Raw genomic sequence first — 17,153 nt, 5'->3', positions numbered from 1 at the left:
ATCGTCAAGGAACATTGAGAGAAGTTGAGTGCACAATACTTTTTTGCCTTTTTCACCTAAGTACAGTTTGATTCCCCCCCCCCCAGGGGGATTTACTATTAGTGTTAATGCAAACCGATTATCTTCTGTGAGTATATAGCCATTACAGGTATACGAGACGTTATTGAAAACTACCAGGTGTGTTATTTATATGACATAGTACAAGCCTCTCCCTCCAAAATTTGTATACAAGCTTCAAGGGATACGGATAATTGAAAGAATGATGACCAATGATAAATATAAATGTTAGTGCTCAAGCAACTTGGTCAAACAAACATGTGGAAGACGAAAATGATAATCCCAAGTTTCCTGCACTCTACTATCATCCTATGTAATTTGTAGAAGAATTTGGAGGAGTAATTCCCATAGCCTGAAAATATGCTCCCTCTGCTTGAGTCATTCGTTCTTGAAACATTGTCCATTCCTTGTAACATCTATCTCTCACCTGATATGACGCCAATTCTCACATCAATGTTTTTCATCAGTGTCAATCAGCAATTATTTTGAGAGGTTTCTGTTCTATATTTCACTTGAATATAGTAAATAATAAATTATTGAAAGACAAATACACAAGCTGAGGAAAAAAAACCTCAAAGCTTACCCCTTGCCATGGTGCCTTCCCATCTTGCGCTTGCCCCTGTTGAAACAGGAAAAGTCACTACTGCTTAACTTAGGCCATCGAAAAAAATTATCGTATTAAACGACCCGAAACTTGTCACTTCACTAACCTGGTTCCCAAGTGAAGGAACACCTTGATGGAGTATCCACTGAGCATCTACAACTCCTATTTTCTCATAAGCAGGCTGCTTCCAAGGAAGGCAAGAAATATCAGATCAGAAAATCTAATTATAATCAGGTAATTGTTTAATTGAACACAAAGTTATACTAACCTCCACACAATTTCTGAGAGCAAAATCAAGACCCCACCCATGAACAAGGTCATTCTACAACATAAAAGGTCGGAAACTAGTGTGTTATGAACTAGTTATGAAGTGAAATTGGTGACAAGGCATAACTTAAACCATATGAACCTGTATCATATGCCATACACAACGCCAAGCATCTCTGGAGAATACAGGGGCCATGATCTCAACAAATCTGAGCATTTCATAAACCAGTGCGAGATATATGAGAAAGAGGAAAATCCTACAAAAGTAAGTATGCAGGAAAATGGAAGAGAAGTGGTTAATATTGTTACATACGCAGCACATGGTGGAAGACGTGGATCAGCACACCAACCATTTTTCTCCTCAACGTCCCTGCGGGAGTTTCACAAGACACAGACATGGTTTAAGATACAAGCAGGACGAGTGAAAATAAATTATAATTTAGCAATGACCGCACATTTAACAGTTATAAAATCATAGCAAATCAAGAAAGTCGCACTCTTACTTGTGAATTATAGTATCATCTTTTTTCTTTGTCATCTGCCAAGTGAAACCACTACGCGGATCTAGAGCAGGCTGTGAGATTTCCAAACCGTACTCTCTTACCAAACGCAAGTACCTGTGACGAATAGATCAGAAATAATTTTTTTTTAAACCAAACGCAAGTACCTGTGACGAATAGATCAGAAATAATTTTTTTAAAAAAAAAAAGACAAGAAAGAAAAAATTGAACACCACTTTCATTCCCTCAAGCAGGTTGGTTTTGATACTTACTCCTCTGCATCAAAATGCTCCACACCCAGATCCTCATCCCAAATAAAGATGTAGTCATAAGGTGCCACAATGTCAGGATGTAGAAAGCGTTTAGCATACCACCTGGAATCAATTCAGAGTTGAAGAGTTAATGAGAATTGAGAGCTTAACTAAAACTTGTTGCAATTACTGAAGACAAAAACTAGGGAGAATTCCTTGCCAACCATTTAGTTTGCTTCCGAACACTAATATGGATAGCCCGCTTTGACCACTCAAATTGATCCCATTCACTAACGCGACCATCGTAGTGAAACAAGATAATGGTGAAGTTCTCAGAGAACTGTGGTTTTCAAGTTCAATGGTCATAAAGAGAGCAAATATGACATCAGAGGTAAGGGCAGGTGCAGACAATAAGAAGATGAGGCAGTTCAGAAATTGGAATCACCTTTTTTATTGCTGCGTGAATATTGTTTCTCTGATCGTAACCAACAGTAAAAGTTATCAGATACTTAGGTTTGATGGGTAGGTCCTGAAAATTCCATCAGCAAAAGAAAGAGTCTAATTAATTAGAGAAGTGGAAATTTTTTTAACTTGCCATAAGGAAAACACCAGGAATTACACCAGATTAGAATCGATTTATCGTGTATCTCATATGCTGATAAATTCTATAATTTATAAAATGCATGTTCACTAATTAATAGTTATGGAAAAAAAAAAAAAAACCTTCTTCAGTCTGGGTGTTAAATAAAGCAGGGTAAGTTAATATCGGTAGGTTTTCTTTGAAGACTCCTTTTATATCCCGTAATGCTTTTTTATCAAATATTGTTTTCCTTCTGTTATTGCACGCATGTAACTTTTATTCTTTGGGGAACCACCGAATCAGTCAAGAATGATTTTCTAATTCTCGTGATCCAAAAAGAAGAATACAACAATTAATAACCTCCTCGCTGACCCCTCCATTCCAAGAAATGGAGAAGTTACTGTTTAAGATAATTGTCAATACTTAGACATCATATTAGGCACTACACTGTGACACAGTTGAAGAAATTGTTTCTACTGGGATTTTTTTTTTTTTGGGGTCAAACTACTGAGATTAAATTTATATAGAGAAATTTGTCATTTACACTAGTGTGCAGTGGATTAAGTAAAGGCACGCACCTCAGGAACCTGACCCCATAATCGACGAGCATAATAATCCGACTCAGAATTGACTATACCAGGGGGTAGTCTTTCAGCCCCTTTAGGATTTGTGGGGACCCATATCTGCATCGCAACAAAGTGTGCTTAGTCAATTTGTAAGATTGAAAAGAGGTGGTACAGATGTGTCCATGATGGCAAAATCTTATATTCGAGAGTCATGCGACGGTACAGATTTTGAATGCACCACCCAGGGACTCAAGCAGAACCATGTAACGGAGATATATCGCTAAACTAAATCACTTCCATTACCAAGGAGCGATAAACATGTGGACTAGTTAAAGATAGATAAAACGCATCAATTAATGTTTTCAATGACACATGGAACAAATAGCGGCAGGCTAAAAAATGCCCGTCGTTTTCTGTAATAGTGTGCATTTTGCAATTTCTAAGGGGAGGAAATAAGAAGTGAATGTCACTTATATGATGTCCACGGCTTCTTTCTGCACCTAAATAACTGCATATTACCCAAGTAACGTAAGACGCCCATGTGCACGCAGGCAACTCCTAAAAATAAATTCTAGTTATTTCATCAAGTATGTAAACGTAATTAGTGGAAGTGGAAAGAAAAGAACAAGTAAAAGAAAAGGATCGTACGTGAAAAATAAAACAAAAGGCAAGAGCCAAGAGTGCACCGTGCTGCGTTTTGATTGCAAGTGAAAAAGGTCTATCGCTATAGAAGATAAAGATATTTCAAAAAATCCCATAAAGTTTGCTCTCTGATATAGATAAAATATATGGGATATTGAAAGTAAAAATAAACAAAAGGCAAAAAGGCCTATGCAGCATACACCAGTACAAAACAAATAACAACAAATATATCATTCAAAAGTAAAACAACTTACAAAAACAGGGGTGTAAGCAGAAGAAAGGAGAACAACAAAGCCATTATGTAAATGAAGAGAAAAAGCAGACTAGCAGAGACGACAAATTAAAAACAATACAAAGTAACGAGAGACGTCAGAGTTGTTAGGTACGTTTCAAGCCTCTATAGTTTTTGACCTTTTGTTCAATAATACAGAAGCATTAAAAGATAGAGCTTCTATGCCACAAAAAAGCCATACAACTGAGCACATATTTTACAAATCATTTGATTTGAACAGAAACTTTATGGCGTGCGCATAGTCTCTATATATTATTTGTGTAGATATTGGGTTTAAGTCATTTACCACAAAATACTATGGCCAAAAGCTACAAATACTCGTGACATTTTATTGCGGTTCTGCCATACAATGACCGCCGCCATTTCATTGACCTCAATCAACATCACGACTTCAATAGTCCAAGTTTAAGCCCTTCTATCGAGAGAGTCAGCTAGAGAAAAATATATACCTTTGTGTCATTCAATTTGGGAAGTCCATTAGACATCTTCCTGTTACCCCTAAATGAATCCCAGGCGTCCCAAACTGGTCTGTTTTGAACATTCGAGTATTTGTCTTCAATATACGTGAGATCAATGGATGGGAAAAGGCCGGAGGGGAGATTCATCTGATAATAAACACGGGGAAAAATCATCAGTATTAGGTAGACTACTTCAAAATAATACCAAAGAGATATGTAATGACATTGTGTGGAAGATCATACACCTTGCTCAATGAGAGCGTTGGAAACGATACTCCTAAGAAGAAACCAAAAACAACTCCAATAAAAACTCCTACAGTGAGCCTCATTGTCTCGGTAGCGGTTCGAAAATTTCCACTGCAAGACAAAATGAATTATATTAGATATGGTGAAGCAATTTTCTATATTGATTTTTCTTTTAGGTGGAGAGTTGCGGGAGAGCAACTTATTATGCAATAATTTGTTAGTTTCACACCTGCGCATGGGAGTTCCCATTGTAGTCAATATCTTCTGACTCTGCAATTGCAATGCCAATGACACCCACTCATCGAAGTTGAGCAGCATGCATATATATAAATATATTGGAACGATGTTGTTCCTTCACAATCAAGCCGTTCTGTACGACAAAATGATGACCACTGAAAAGTACGTAATAATTCTTATCAGAATTAATGAGTGCATAAAAATATATCCTCAAGCACCAGGCTCAAATGTCTAGGTTCACAGTGCCAGCTGGGAAATTCCGGTCCCTGCAAATAATCAAAATTAAAGACTTGTCAGTATAATCAGTGGTCAGCAGGTTGATCAACATCTCCTCCAATATTGGCCTAACGGCTTCGTTATTTTCTTTCGAAACCAATCAAAAATGGGATGAAGCATGCAAGATTACCATATCAAGCATTAATCTGAATTTGCAGAGCATGGATATAATCTCGTCAAGTACTGGATCATAGAACAACAAAAACCCTAGAAAATGTCTGGCAATGAATTTTGGCATACATACTGAAGTCTTTAGTTTTGTCATAATGCTGTCAACGTAAGGAAGGACGACGTTACTTGTACTATAAATTAAACAATGGAACAGCAGGGCAACGGAAAAACCCCGACTTTTCATTTAAAGTCAATGCAAGGGATTCATGCAAACAAAAACATGATGTGAAACGGAATTTCGTCGTTAATGTTTATGCAATAAAAATAAACAAACGGCATACCAGGATGAATTTTTAGAGGACAGGACGTGGGGGCGCAGCACCTATTGACTCAGCTGGTTAAATGAGAATTTATGATGACTTATAAGGAAGGATCAAAACACGATGAATGGCGTAACAATGGGACGACGAAACAAATTAACCCGAGAAGTGGGACCGTGTATATCTAAAGACGGGAGGGGGTTCTGCAGTTAGTTGTGGCACGAAGATTTCGGGAAGAAAATAGTGAGAGGGGAAGGAGAAAGTACAGCGAAGAAGAAGAAGAAGAATATGAATGCGATCGGAATATTCAGTATTTTGTTATTGCTGTCTCGTCAATTCGTTATTTCGTAAGTGACGGAGTGGAGGAAGCTCTTCCGGACGCGCGCGGCCGTCGTGATGTAGCTTCCATGAGCACGAGACCCATGTATGAACATGTGCGTGCGTGTATATAAAGGTTTTAAAGGATACTACTCACATCACGAAACCAAAAATAAAATAAAATAAAATAAAATAAATAATAATAATAATAATAATAATAATAATAATAATAAGAAGAAGAAGAAGATGATGATGAAAGAATAATAATAATAAGAACAACAACAACAACAAAAAGGAAAGAAATCTTAAATGGAATACGGCATAGTCGTATATGGAGGTCTCGCCTGTTAAATTTCTTCAAAATTTATTATAATAAATGCCCCAACGGTTCTAAAGTATATTTTTTCTTCCAACTAGTTCTAGTATAAAATATGAGTAATCGAATATTTGCCAAAAAAAATTCTCATTTTATTTTTTATATTTATTAATAGGGATTTTTGTGCTTGTGAATTATGACATATTCTTATCACTCATTATAAATTGCAATTAAAGGTGAAATATAGTATATATGTTTGTATTTATGAGAATAAAATTTTTATTAACACAAAGATATTGTTAAAAGATGCTTATATTTTTTTTACTAGAAGAAGTATTATTTTATGTGGTGTGGTGGTATAACATAATAAGATGAGATGATTCACAATATTCATGAGTTAATTACTTCATAAAAATTTTACATCCTGCGTCAATGTACAGATTGACCTCCCTTTTTAACGTTGGCAAATTGGCTTTAGTCTTAGGTTTATTTGTATATGCATTGATTTTTCATGAGACCAGGAGTACTCCTTGATGGTGGAAACTCATCATTATGAAAGGTGAAAAACAAATCCCTTAGCTTTCAATTAATTTTACCTTTACGCATATCTGAAATGATTTATTATACCAAAATAGTGGCTTTAATTTACTCATTTAAAAGTATAGTAAGATAAATTATTTTATACAGTGTTGATATTTAATACTGCAAATTAGATTCAAGCATTATTAAATTTATACGGAGACAATCTTTTAAGTAGCGAAACAAGTTATGAAACATTAGACAACACTGGTGAAAACATAATAAATATTTTTTAAAATTTCTTCACTTATAAAATAATGTCAGATTATACATTGAAATGCTTTCATTTTTATTATTTTTTAATGGAACAGGAAATTTTATTCAAATAAAAGCTATAAGGAAAGCCAAAAACACTTAAACGTACAAGTACCATGAACCTGCAAGAGGAAGAGGTCGACCCTGGCTTTAATCCTTTGCCCAGTCACACAGAGCCTCTTGTTTGTTATCAGCTCCCAAAACTTCCAGCAACGGATGCCAAAGGATTAATATTTGTTATCTGCTTTGATATCATTGGGTAAATAAAATATTTTATTTGCTTAAAATATTTCAATGGAGAGTTGAATTAATATATAGTCAAGTGGGAATAGCGAAGACCTCCGATCCATAATATTTTCCACACACAAGACTCCATTCCCAAGTGCTATTAGGATTAATAATTAAGAATTATATTAAGAACAAGTACCGATAACATTGTGAATATTTTAGAGACTTGATTAATTGAGGCAAATATATCATCCTTAAGCACTAAGATTAACGTGGACTTGTCAACATGCGCGACTCTTGATTATGTGTTAAAACTTGAAAAGAAGGAAGCAGATCAAGGAATGTGCACGTGTCAACTAAAGAAGACTAGGTCCAGGACCACCTGATTAGTGATTCCTGATTACTCTTCACGTACCTTACTTATATTATTGCCACCTGGCACTCATAAAATTTTTTGACCGGTGGTTTTTTGTTTTTGGAATTTCCGCAAGACCCAGAGATTTTCCAAAGGCCGAAAATCAGTAGGCTGGTATTGAAGTAATGACGACGTCGCTTCTCCATTGAAATTCTTGTATTATTCCTATACATATAAATTTAATCTTTGTTGTTGCCTTTAATTTATTTATTGCAGAGCTTCAAAGTTCAGACACTGATTATCTTTCCGTTGTCATTCTCGGAGACGGGAGCTGCCAACAAAATAGGAAAGGTAATCTCAGTTCTTTTGTTCTAATCATCATTCCAACTAAATAAGTGGGATGATTCAACAACGTCCTGAGAAAAAATCTATCTAGAATTGTCGGCAGAATCGAACTCCGTCCCTTCATTTTTTCTCTGGTAAACGATGTCGCTATCGGACATTGCCATCAACATCTTGGAGAGCTCGAAGGTACTTGATCGTGTAAGGAAGGAGCAAGAGCTAGTGCTCGTTGAGATCAACAAGATGCACAAGAAACTCAAAGCAAGTGAGTCTCTCCATTCATGTCCTTTTCCCCACTACTAATCATCCATCTCGATCCTTTTGTGACTTGGGAATATTTTATTTCTTTTGGGTTATTTAATGCAGGAATAATTTGTACCCTTATGTTACATTGATGTAATCTTAGTGGGTTTTTTAAATAACTTTTTAAATCATTTACCGAATTATTGTTTTAAGTCTGTTCTGAGCTCGGTTACATTAATTTGAGTATCGTTTAAAAAAAACCAGGTGTCTCTCTCTATTCGTGTTTTTGTTATTCCTCTATCTTCATCCTGTTGTGACTTGACAATGGTTTTTCTTCTATTGGTTATCGAATGCTGGTATTGTTCGTTCCATTTTTGTGACCCTAATGTGATCTTTGTGTTTTTATTTATTTATTTTTAATTAATCACTGAAGTATTGTTTTAACTCTGTTTTGAGCTGAGCTTGGTGACGATAACCTCAATCTGATGATTGTTAACAAGCCACTGGTGTTAGTTCCTTCACTTAACGCCCTCTTACATAAATATCTCATCAACTTCTGGTTCTGTATATATTTTTCCTTAGGAGGCAGCTAAAGATAATGAGAATCTTAGAACTCTGTGCATGACAAATTAAGATAATACGATTTTCACTGGGCGTCCCCGCAATACTACTATACCGATTGAAGCTGATGCTAACACATCTTTGTGGTTATAGGCTATCTCATCAGTACACTTATTTAGAAGAAAACTTTAAGATGACATCAAATCATATGCTACCTTGTAAAACAGAAGTGATGCCCCAGGTGTTAAAAAAAAATTGCTAGCCACTCACTATCCTATTCACGGTACAAATACTAGCAGCTTAACAGCATTTACTATTGTTTGTTACAAACCCTAGCTTCTTCATACTACAATTAGCACCAAAGTCTATATATCTCGGACCAAATACCTGATAATAATATTCTTATAATTTTTTCTCTGTTGCTCATTGTTGATGGTTTATGATCATGTCAATGCAGCTCCTGAGATGGTTGAGAAGCCGGGGGATACCTCATTATCAAAGCTAAAGTCATTGTACATTCAAGCAAAAGAGCTATCAGAGAGTGAAGAAAAGTATGCCAAATTGCCAATACTGTATCTCTCGAGAACTTAAATTGAACACCATTTTACCTTCCATTCCTTTATCTCTGCAATGTCTAAAAATCATGGAGACTTCCTTTTCTCCTCTTTGGCTAAACATTAGAGTAACTCAACTGTACTTTATCCAGGCTGGGTTTTCTAAATTATGTATTCATTGCAATATTGTGTGTGGTTGCAGTATTTCCACTTCTTTAACAGGCAAACTTGATGCTCTACTGTCATCTGAATCATCAGGGCAACCACGAAAGAGAATAGGTTGGTGTATTACTACTAAATATGTGGCAATTGTTTTTCCTTCCTAAAAAAATTAGTGCATGATGTACTTAATCTTATTCATGTAGACTTTATTAATGAAATCGACATTGTAAATCTTCCATTCTTTTAAAAGCTTTTCTTATTGTTTCCTTCTTATTTATATTATTCACAGAGGCTTGATTGATTAAAGAAAAATTACTCCAAGAGAAAAGGACAATTGAAAACTAGAAAAACCACGTCTAACCATCTACGTGAGATATTAATTAAATTGCCTTTGAATGCTGATCAACGTAATTACATATTTGCTGCCATTTGGGCCAGTCACATGTAGTCCTGCTACATGAAAGAGAGAAAGGGTGAGAATCATTTATGAATATGTATAGGAAAAATAAAATTTCTCAGATAATTTCTCATTGATTCAGTTGATGACACTTAAGTTAAGTGTGCATATTAAGTAAATGTATTTTTTAATTAACCAATCCATTCCTATTTAGCTATATTCTTCTCTAACATATATGGCGGAAGGATAGTGTAATACACTGTTGAGTATGCCCACAGAACTCATAAGTTGTGAGTGCTGATTAACAAAAATAATGAGGCTTTAACTAGTGCTCTTACATTCAATCGTTAACCCTACTAATTGTTGGAGATGGTGCTGCCCTAACAATGGGGGATTAACTTCTTACGAAATTCAGTCAATAATATGCTAGCTATGAAATTGCAAACACTTGAATTAAAATGCATGCTGATTAGGGAAAATGATTAGAAACTTTCTAGTTTTTAGTTCAAGTTAACAAAATGATAGAGCTATGCTAATGCCTGATTCCGCACTTTATCTTCAAGAGGAAGCTGGTTTTCTACATTGTTTAGCTGACACTACTTGTTTTGCAGAAGGTAATGAGCTGAAAAAGAAGCGAATGAAAACACACTTAGATATCTCAAGACTATCTCTTAGCAAGCGGCTTGAGATTTGTCTTGGTCTTAAGGGTGAACAGGTATGTATTTGCCTTGGACTTTGATCAATATCAATCATTGTCATTTTTTTCTGGAAGGCTTTTGGGGTTCTATTTTATAAGTCAATTTCTTATCAGGTAGCAGCCAGGGTCACACCACATAATGCTGATAAGGACGAATGGTTTGTTGTAAAAGTGATTCATTTCAACAAGGAAACGAAAGAGTAAGCCTATTTCTTATAACAGTATGGTCTTGTGTGCCAGTTTCTATCTGGAATGTGAAGTTGTGAATTTCCTTTATCACTACTTATTGTTTGATGTCATATGTTTTGCGAGTGACATCACTCAACTAAAATTCTAGGTAATGCTTTGCACACACTATTTTCAAAGTGATCTAAAATATGCTGCCATATTTAGGGTTTTTCATGATACAGAACTGGGTAGGCTAATTCCTTTTTGGAATTTCTGATGTTCGTTGTGCCCCCTTACTCCTTGCCCAGTTTCAGCCATCTTTTCTCTTAGATTAATTAGAAGTCCCTAGTTGGGTTTTTTTTTTTTTTTTTTGGTAACTAGATATATATTTTCATCGTCTTTGCTGTGATACAATTTTACAGATTTGAAGTACTAGATGAGGAACCTGGTGATGATGAAGAGGGCATTGGCCAAAGGTAGCCTAGTTAGATATTTTACTTTATTTGATGATTTGCTGCCTATCATGCTGTGACACACAGACTTTTAGTCTGGGATGCTACATAAACTGACATGGGAATTCTTTGACATGGTGATTTCAGGTTTTAATATAGAAATTTGTAAACTTATTGCAATTCATAGTCAAGACTAAATCTTGGTAGTAAAATTCTTCCATTCATTTATAAATTACAAGACTAGGATGTACCTACTTTCTTAATAGGAAAATGGCATTATATGTTAGAAAGCAGATTTTCTAGTCTTTGGATAATGACATATCTTTTGGTGGGGGCTGGAAGGGAGACAGCGAGATGTTCCTGGTTTTTAAACTCCATCCTTTGAATTACTGTTTTCTTTTCTTTCCTTTTTTGTCTTTTGGGGAGAGGGGGGGGTTAGTTTGGTCTGTCAGTATAGCTTTTCTTTAATATGTAGTTGCATATTTCTTGTCATTTTTGTGCTTGCATATTTCATTATTTCGAGTTTCATAGTTAGCTTGTTAGAATCGTAAATGGTGTGTATTTATCATTGTATATTGTTTTCTCTGCATTCAGACGATACAAACTTCCAATGTCAAATATCATTCCTTTCCCCAAGAGGAACGATGCTTCTAATGCAACAGATTTCCCTCATGGAACACATGTTTTGGCAGTCTATCCTGGAACTACAGCCCTATATAAAGCTACAGTTGTCAATGGCCATCGAAAGGTGATAATTCAATGACACCATTGATTTGCTGGAGTGATAGCTCGGTTCTAGCTTTCATGCCAACATTTTGTGGTCTCTTTATCCTCTTTCTATGGATATTTGGTGATTTTGATACGGAACTAACTCTAGTGACATTGTACTTGTAATGGGCGGAACTTCCATTTTGCAGAGGAAGACAGATGAGTAAGTATACACTGTATTTTGAAGTTTGTCCTAATCTTGTTGTGATGGTAGTTGACTTTGGGAGGTGATTGGTTCAGTTATTTGCTGGAATTCGACGATGACGAAGAAGATGGAGCTTTACCTCAAAGGACGGTACCCTTCCACAAAGTGGTTCCTTTGCCGCAGGGACATCGCCAGTGAAACAAGATACCCGTAGCTATGTATAGAAAAGGATGTGGCCAATATATTGCTTTAAGAGCTGGATGCGGATTTATATGATAGATTCTCCCACGTGTAGAGTTCCTCGGAACTAAAGTTGTTCCCTGCGTCCAGGGCTACAGGGAGCAAATTTACGCATGAAGTGCCCGATAGCCGGAAATAAGGGATCATTACACACGTACATGTGTGAAAGGGAACAATGGTTTCGATGCTGAGATGAAATATATGTTGTTTTGTGTACAAGGAAAAATACCTTTTTAATGTATCAGAGTAGCTGTAAGATCACTATTTTACAATTGAATCCTGATTTAACTCTATGAATCCTATACTTGAGTATTTTAAAGCATATATGCGAAAGTGACAATTTATCTTGGATGCATAGTGCAGGCCAGGGACATCGACAGCCCGGCGCTTCAAGGACCCACATTTGCATTTTAGTTTGGGTTACTGAATGTCATTTTTTTCCCCTTTGGGTAAGAATTTAATGTCGTTTTCGATTGTGAGATGAGGGCTCGTGCTCACTCCCACAATGCAGGTTCATGCAAAAAGGATAGTATTTGCTATGCCTTGAAAAAATGTACAACTTTGTCACGCAGCTGGGCTTTTGTTTTGGGTGAAGATATAAATACCCACACTAGTTTTCGGACGAAGTAAAGAAAAATTGAAGGTCCCCAACTCTGATATCCGACAGAATGTGATGAGGCAGTATTGCACAATAAATCAAATAATATAGGGTGGAGCAGAAGAACTTGTCTTCTGTTGAACCATGTTGCCCGTCTGATTCCCATTAAAGTGGAGAGTGAAGTTTGCAGCATTGAACTTTTTTTTTTTTAATGTTTGGAAAATTGTTAAGAATATTTGCAGACACGCATCTTGTGTGATTCAAGTACTTCAATTCACTTTGGTGCAAATTTTTCTTCAAGACTTATGTATAGTTTACCAACTAGATTCTCATTCTGATAGTAAATTTGTTTATATGAATCATGAATCAAATCTTATCAAAGGATTAAGTTTGATTGGCGATGTTTAAAATATCACATTATGAGAAGGTATGCCCTTAGAGCCTCCATCTTAATTATAAATGGCACAAGTTGATTATTTCATAATTAAAATTCAAATTATTAAAAAGGGGGGAATGCATACGATTATCTATAATTTAAAATTTAAGGAACAGAAATATAAAAAAAATGTCTAAGCATAATCAATCAGCATTTTAATATGTAATATAAATTTTTTTAATAAAATATACTATTTATAAATTATGAATTATGAATTATGAAAAATACATAAATACGGTGTGATGCTTTGATAATGTTTCGAAAAGAAAAATAAAAAGCGGCTCCGCTTCATGTATAGCTCAGCGACAACGACAGTCAGAGCAGCACCAAAAGCTAGGGCCCCAGGAGATCCCAAGCCCCTTTCCAATTCTTGATCTCTTGGTTTGTTCCTTCATTTCTTTGTCTGCGCTCTACACTTCGCACTTTCTCTCTCCCTCCCTCGCTCTCCCGGTCCGTCCCGTTTCCATGGCCTCCCTTGTTGGATCATCATCTTCCTCTTCTCCTTCAAACCTCCTTCTCAGACCTTCATTGCCCTCTTCATCACTCTCCGCCTCTACGCAATTCTTCCTCCCCAATCCCTCCCCAACTCCCAAAACCCTACCTTCCAAGCTCAACTCTGCGGTCTTGCCGTCCTCTTTCGCGGTTGTTGAATCTTCCCCCTTCTGTCCCTCCCTTTCTCTTCTTCCGCATTCGGAGTGTCCTCCTCCCGCCGGCAGTCCCTTGTCGTCCGAGCAGCCAGAGGGAAATTCGAGAGAAAGAAACCACACGTTAATATAGGCACAATTGGTCACGTTGACCATGGAAAGACTACTCTGACGGCTGCTCTTACCATGGCTTTGGCCTCTATGGGAAATAGCGCGCCAAAGAAATACGATGAAATCGATGCAGCACCGGAGGAAAGAGCCCGAGGGATCACGATCAATACTGCTACCGTGGAATACGAAACTGAGAGCAGGCACTATGCCCATGTAGATTGTCCCGGACATGCTGATTATGTAAAGAATATGATCACCGGTGCGGCGCAAATGGATGGTGCTATTTTGGTTGTATCGGGTGCCGATGGGCCAATGCCTCAGACCAAAGAGCACATTTTGCTGGCGAAACAAGTGGGCGTGCCTAATTTGGTAGTTTTCTTGAACAAGCAGGATCAGGTTGATGATGATGAGCTTCTTCAACTGGTGGAGTTGGAAGTCCGAGAGCTTTTGAGCATCTATGAATTCCCTGGTGATGATGTACCTATAGTTTCTGGTTCGGCGTTGTTGGCTTTGGAGGCACTGATGGCGAACCCAAAAATTAAAAGAGGGGAGAATCAGTGGGTGGATAAAATTTATGAGTTGATGGATGCTGTTGATGGCTACATACCAATTCCTCAGCGACAAACTGATTTACCTTTCCTCATGGCAATTGAAGACGTGTTTTCGATTACTGGTCGGGGTACTGTGGCGACAGGGCGCGTTGAGAGGGGTACAGTTAAGGTTGGGGACTCAGTGGATATAGTGGGTCTCAAGGACACCCGGACTACAACAGTTACTGGGGTTGAGATGTTTCAGAAAATACTTGATGAAGCGCTTGCAGGTGATAATGTGGGGCTTTTGCTTAGGGGTATTCAAAAAACAGACATTCAAAGAGGAATGGTTATTGCCAAACCCCGCACCATTACGCCACATTCAAAGTTCACTGCTATTGTTTATGTGTTGAAAAAGGAGGAGGGAGGGAGGCATTCGCCATTCTTTGCTGGATACAGGCCGCAATTCTACATGAGAACTACTGATGTCACTGGGAAGGTTTCTAAGATCATGAATGATAAGGACGAAGAATCTAAGATGGTTATGCCTGGGGACCGTGTGAAGATGGTCGTGGAGCTTATTTTTCCAGTAGCTTGTGAACAGGGAATGAGATTTGCTATCAGAGAAGGTGGGAAGACTGTCGGAGCTGGTGTCATCCAATCCATCGTTGAATAACTTTGTTGTGAATTTTTGGTCAGTGAAATTTGTGAATTTTTGGTCAGTGAAATTAATTTATTTTGATGTGATTCGGTTAGTATGATTTCTGCAATTTTACTGTGTTATTGTTTAATGATGTTTCTGTGGTAATATAGATTGTTCTGCTTTGTTGTAACATTTTGCTGGGTACCTGGAATGTTATTTCAGGCATGCATTCTAATTTTTTGTGAAGTAACATTTAGCTCTAGGCAGTTTCAAAGGGTTGCAGGATAATCAATAAGATGATAAATATACTGAGAAGATACGTAAGGGTTTTGATTGACTTCTAATGTGAAGAACCACCTAATATGGTGAAACTGGATTGGATTGCATGCTTTATCTCCAGGTTAAATGTCCTCATACTATCGATGGCAGGTTCTTAGCCTAATAGCTGATTCAAGAACTTAAATGACAAGGCCCAGTCCAAGACATATATGTATTTCCCACTCCAATAAAAATTCAATTATCTTCTGGAGTAATGGCCTGACACAATTACATCTAAGAAGTAAATGGGAACTGGATGGCATCCGATTATCCTAACACCTCATGCTCACTTTTATGACGTTTATATATATCAACATCAATTTCAGACAAGCTTTGCCGTTTTCTATATCTATGTGGCCATTTCTTTAGCCATTGTCCTGGAAATTTTAATTGGTCAAACCTTTTCAAACGTTCATACGCTCATTTGTGTAGCTTTTGCGTTGCAAGGTTTTAGGTTCTGATGCAACTTGCAAGTACTAGTTTCAGTTTATGTGCTAGTAAATATTATGGAAAATTCAATTCTGGCCACGTGGTTGGAGTTGATATCCTTTAGTGTGAGAACAATCAGCACTACATTTGATTAGTATATCTTCGTTGAGATACTTTGTTAAATTCAAAAGAACTGTAACAAGTATTTATGTGCAATTCTCTGTTTGCTTAAAGAGTTGTTTAGCCAGACCTGCAACCTAGCTTCCCACATCAGATGTGGCGGGTTCTTAATCATAAGCATAGGCTATTTGATAGGCTCGAACAGCTAAAAAGTTGAGTTCATTTTCCAACTCTTCATATGATGGGGCGTAGTAGAGATGAATACCTAAAATTGTCTTATCATGGGGTAGGGAGAATGACAAAGAGGTAAGGGCTAATTAATTTAAATTAAATTTTAAATGTTAAATTTTAAAAATTTATAAATTGTCTTTCAATGTTGTAACTATATTAGGATAAATTTATAATTTATTTTTTAAATTTTAACTTGGTTGAAAAAATTAAAAAAAATTATTTTTTAATTAAATTTTAAAATACAAGTAATAAATTTATCACAACAAAATTTTGAAGTTAAAAGATTGAATTATAAATTTTTAAACTTAACATTTAAAATCTAATTTAAATTAATTAATTTTTTTAAAACCTTTCTATCATTCTCCTTCTTTTTTCATGGCAAGGTGTGCAATAGCCTAGTAGGCTACGCGTTGTTTGCACTTTACATTGTGCCTTGATGTGAGAGTAAAGGCTAGTGACAAGAGTTGGATTCCAGATATGTCGTTGGACATGTTTTAGATTCGCACGTCGTAACTCTGGTTCCAAACTTCAGGATGGAGTGGATGGATGATCAATGAAAAGTTTTCACCTTCGGTTTCTTCAATGAAGAAAATGTATTTCCAAGTTGAATTTTGTACGCTAATGGTGGTTTTCTTGCACGTGGACTTTGACCATCTGACGGACGTAGTTCAATTTCACATTGATTGGACAAAGACAAGGTGACTACTTCAACGGCAATGGTAATGTGGCTCTGATCTTTCCTCACAAGATTTTAGTGCAGATAAAGCTTTAGATCCTATCTGGGCTTTCTTGGAAGCAAAATTCGATGCTCAGGATGCAAGAACGTGTTGTTTAGACGAGCTTTTTCTTTTCCAATATGCATGTCATGCCAAGAAACAAAAAAGCTCACTTGCTAAAAGAGACAAG

At 36.6% G+C, this 17,153-nt stretch overlaps 3 protein-coding genes across 6 annotated transcripts; 2 read left to right on the top strand and 1 right to left on the bottom strand.

Annotated features, from left to right (window-relative positions):
• Positions 1–217: 217 nt before the first annotated feature.
• LOC129294937 (uncharacterized) lies at positions 218–4,812 on the bottom strand. Its single transcript, XM_054933409.1, has 14 exons — positions 4,693–4,812; positions 4,463–4,574; positions 4,209–4,364; positions 2,838–2,942; positions 2,125–2,208; positions 1,904–2,019; positions 1,701–1,802; positions 1,432–1,545; positions 1,242–1,298; positions 1,071–1,137; positions 930–983; positions 768–842; positions 641–676; positions 218–484 (listed from the first exon to the last, which is right to left on the bottom strand). Exons 1-14 carry the CDS (start codon positions 4,779–4,781, stop codon positions 362–364), a joined length of 1,290 nt encoding a protein of 429 aa, XP_054789384.1. The 5' UTR covers positions 4,782–4,812; the 3' UTR covers positions 218–361.
• Positions 4,813–7,570: 2,758 nt separating this feature from the next.
• On the top strand, positions 7,571–12,538 carry LOC129305176 (SAGA-associated factor 29 homolog A-like). Of its 4 annotated transcripts, none has more exons than XM_054945145.1 (11): positions 7,571–7,640; positions 7,735–7,809; positions 7,895–8,065; positions 9,062–9,155; positions 9,361–9,437; positions 10,329–10,432; positions 10,529–10,614; positions 11,005–11,058; positions 11,629–11,782; positions 11,952–11,965; positions 12,043–12,538. In XM_054945145.1, the coding sequence occupies exons 3-11, from the start codon at positions 7,945–7,947 to the stop codon at positions 12,143–12,145; spliced, it is 807 nt and encodes a 268-aa protein (XP_054801120.1). In that variant the 5' UTR covers positions 7,571–7,640; positions 7,735–7,809; positions 7,895–7,944; the 3' UTR covers positions 12,146–12,538. The 4 variants fall into 4 exon arrangements, with proteins under 4 accessions (XP_054801120.1, XP_054801143.1, XP_054801128.1 ...); XM_054945168.1 differs by having other exon boundaries at positions 7,622–7,640; positions 7,907–8,065; XM_054945153.1 differs by lacking the exon at positions 7,571–7,640 and having other exon boundaries at positions 7,649–7,809.
• A 1,036-nt stretch (positions 12,539–13,574) lies between these two features.
• Positions 13,575–15,464, top strand: LOC129321675 (elongation factor Tu, chloroplastic). The gene has a single exon (XM_054967530.1). It carries the CDS (start codon positions 14,052–14,054, stop codon positions 15,180–15,182), a length of 1,131 nt encoding a protein of 376 aa, XP_054823505.1. The 5' UTR covers positions 13,575–14,051; the 3' UTR covers positions 15,183–15,464.
• The last annotated feature ends 1,689 nt before the right edge of the window (positions 15,465–17,153 follow it).

Source organism: Prosopis cineraria, unplaced genomic scaffold (assembly GCF_029017545.1).
Source record: "Prosopis cineraria cultivar Desert tree isolate PC_DT_omini unplaced genomic scaffold, ASM2901754v1 PC1, whole genome shotgun sequence".
NCBI lineage: Eukaryota > Viridiplantae > Streptophyta > Magnoliopsida > Fabales > Fabaceae > Prosopis > Prosopis cineraria.
The sequence above is the reverse complement of the archived record's forward strand: the minus strand, read 5'-3'. Positions and strand labels throughout refer to the sequence as shown.

Excerpts from the sequence above, each read along its gene's own strand:
- LOC129321675 (XM_054967530.1), top strand. The coding sequence starts at position 14,052 with ATGGCTTTGGCCTCTATGGGAAATAGCGCGCCAAAGAAATACGATGAA.
- LOC129294937 (XM_054933409.1), bottom strand. The coding sequence starts at position 4,781 with ATGCTGCTCAACTTCGATGAGTGGGTGTCATTGGCATTGCAATTGCAG. Across the intron at positions 2,943-4,208 it reads CCAAATTGAATGACACAAAG|ATATGGGTCCCCACAAATCC; the intron begins GTATATATTTTT and ends GTTGCGATGCAG. Across the intron at positions 984-1,070 it reads GTGTATGGCATATGATACAG|AATGACCTTGTTCATGGGTG; the intron begins GTTCATATGGTT and ends TTTATGTTGTAG.
- LOC129305176 (XM_054945145.1), top strand. The coding sequence starts at position 7,945 with ATGTCGCTATCGGACATTGCCATCAACATCTTGGAGAGCTCGAAGGTA. Across the intron at positions 10,615-11,004 it reads TTCAACAAGGAAACGAAAGA|ATTTGAAGTACTAGATGAGG; the intron begins GTAAGCCTATTT and ends ACAATTTTACAG. Across the intron at positions 11,059-11,628 it reads GAAGAGGGCATTGGCCAAAG|ACGATACAAACTTCCAATGT; the intron begins GTAGCCTAGTTA and ends CTCTGCATTCAG.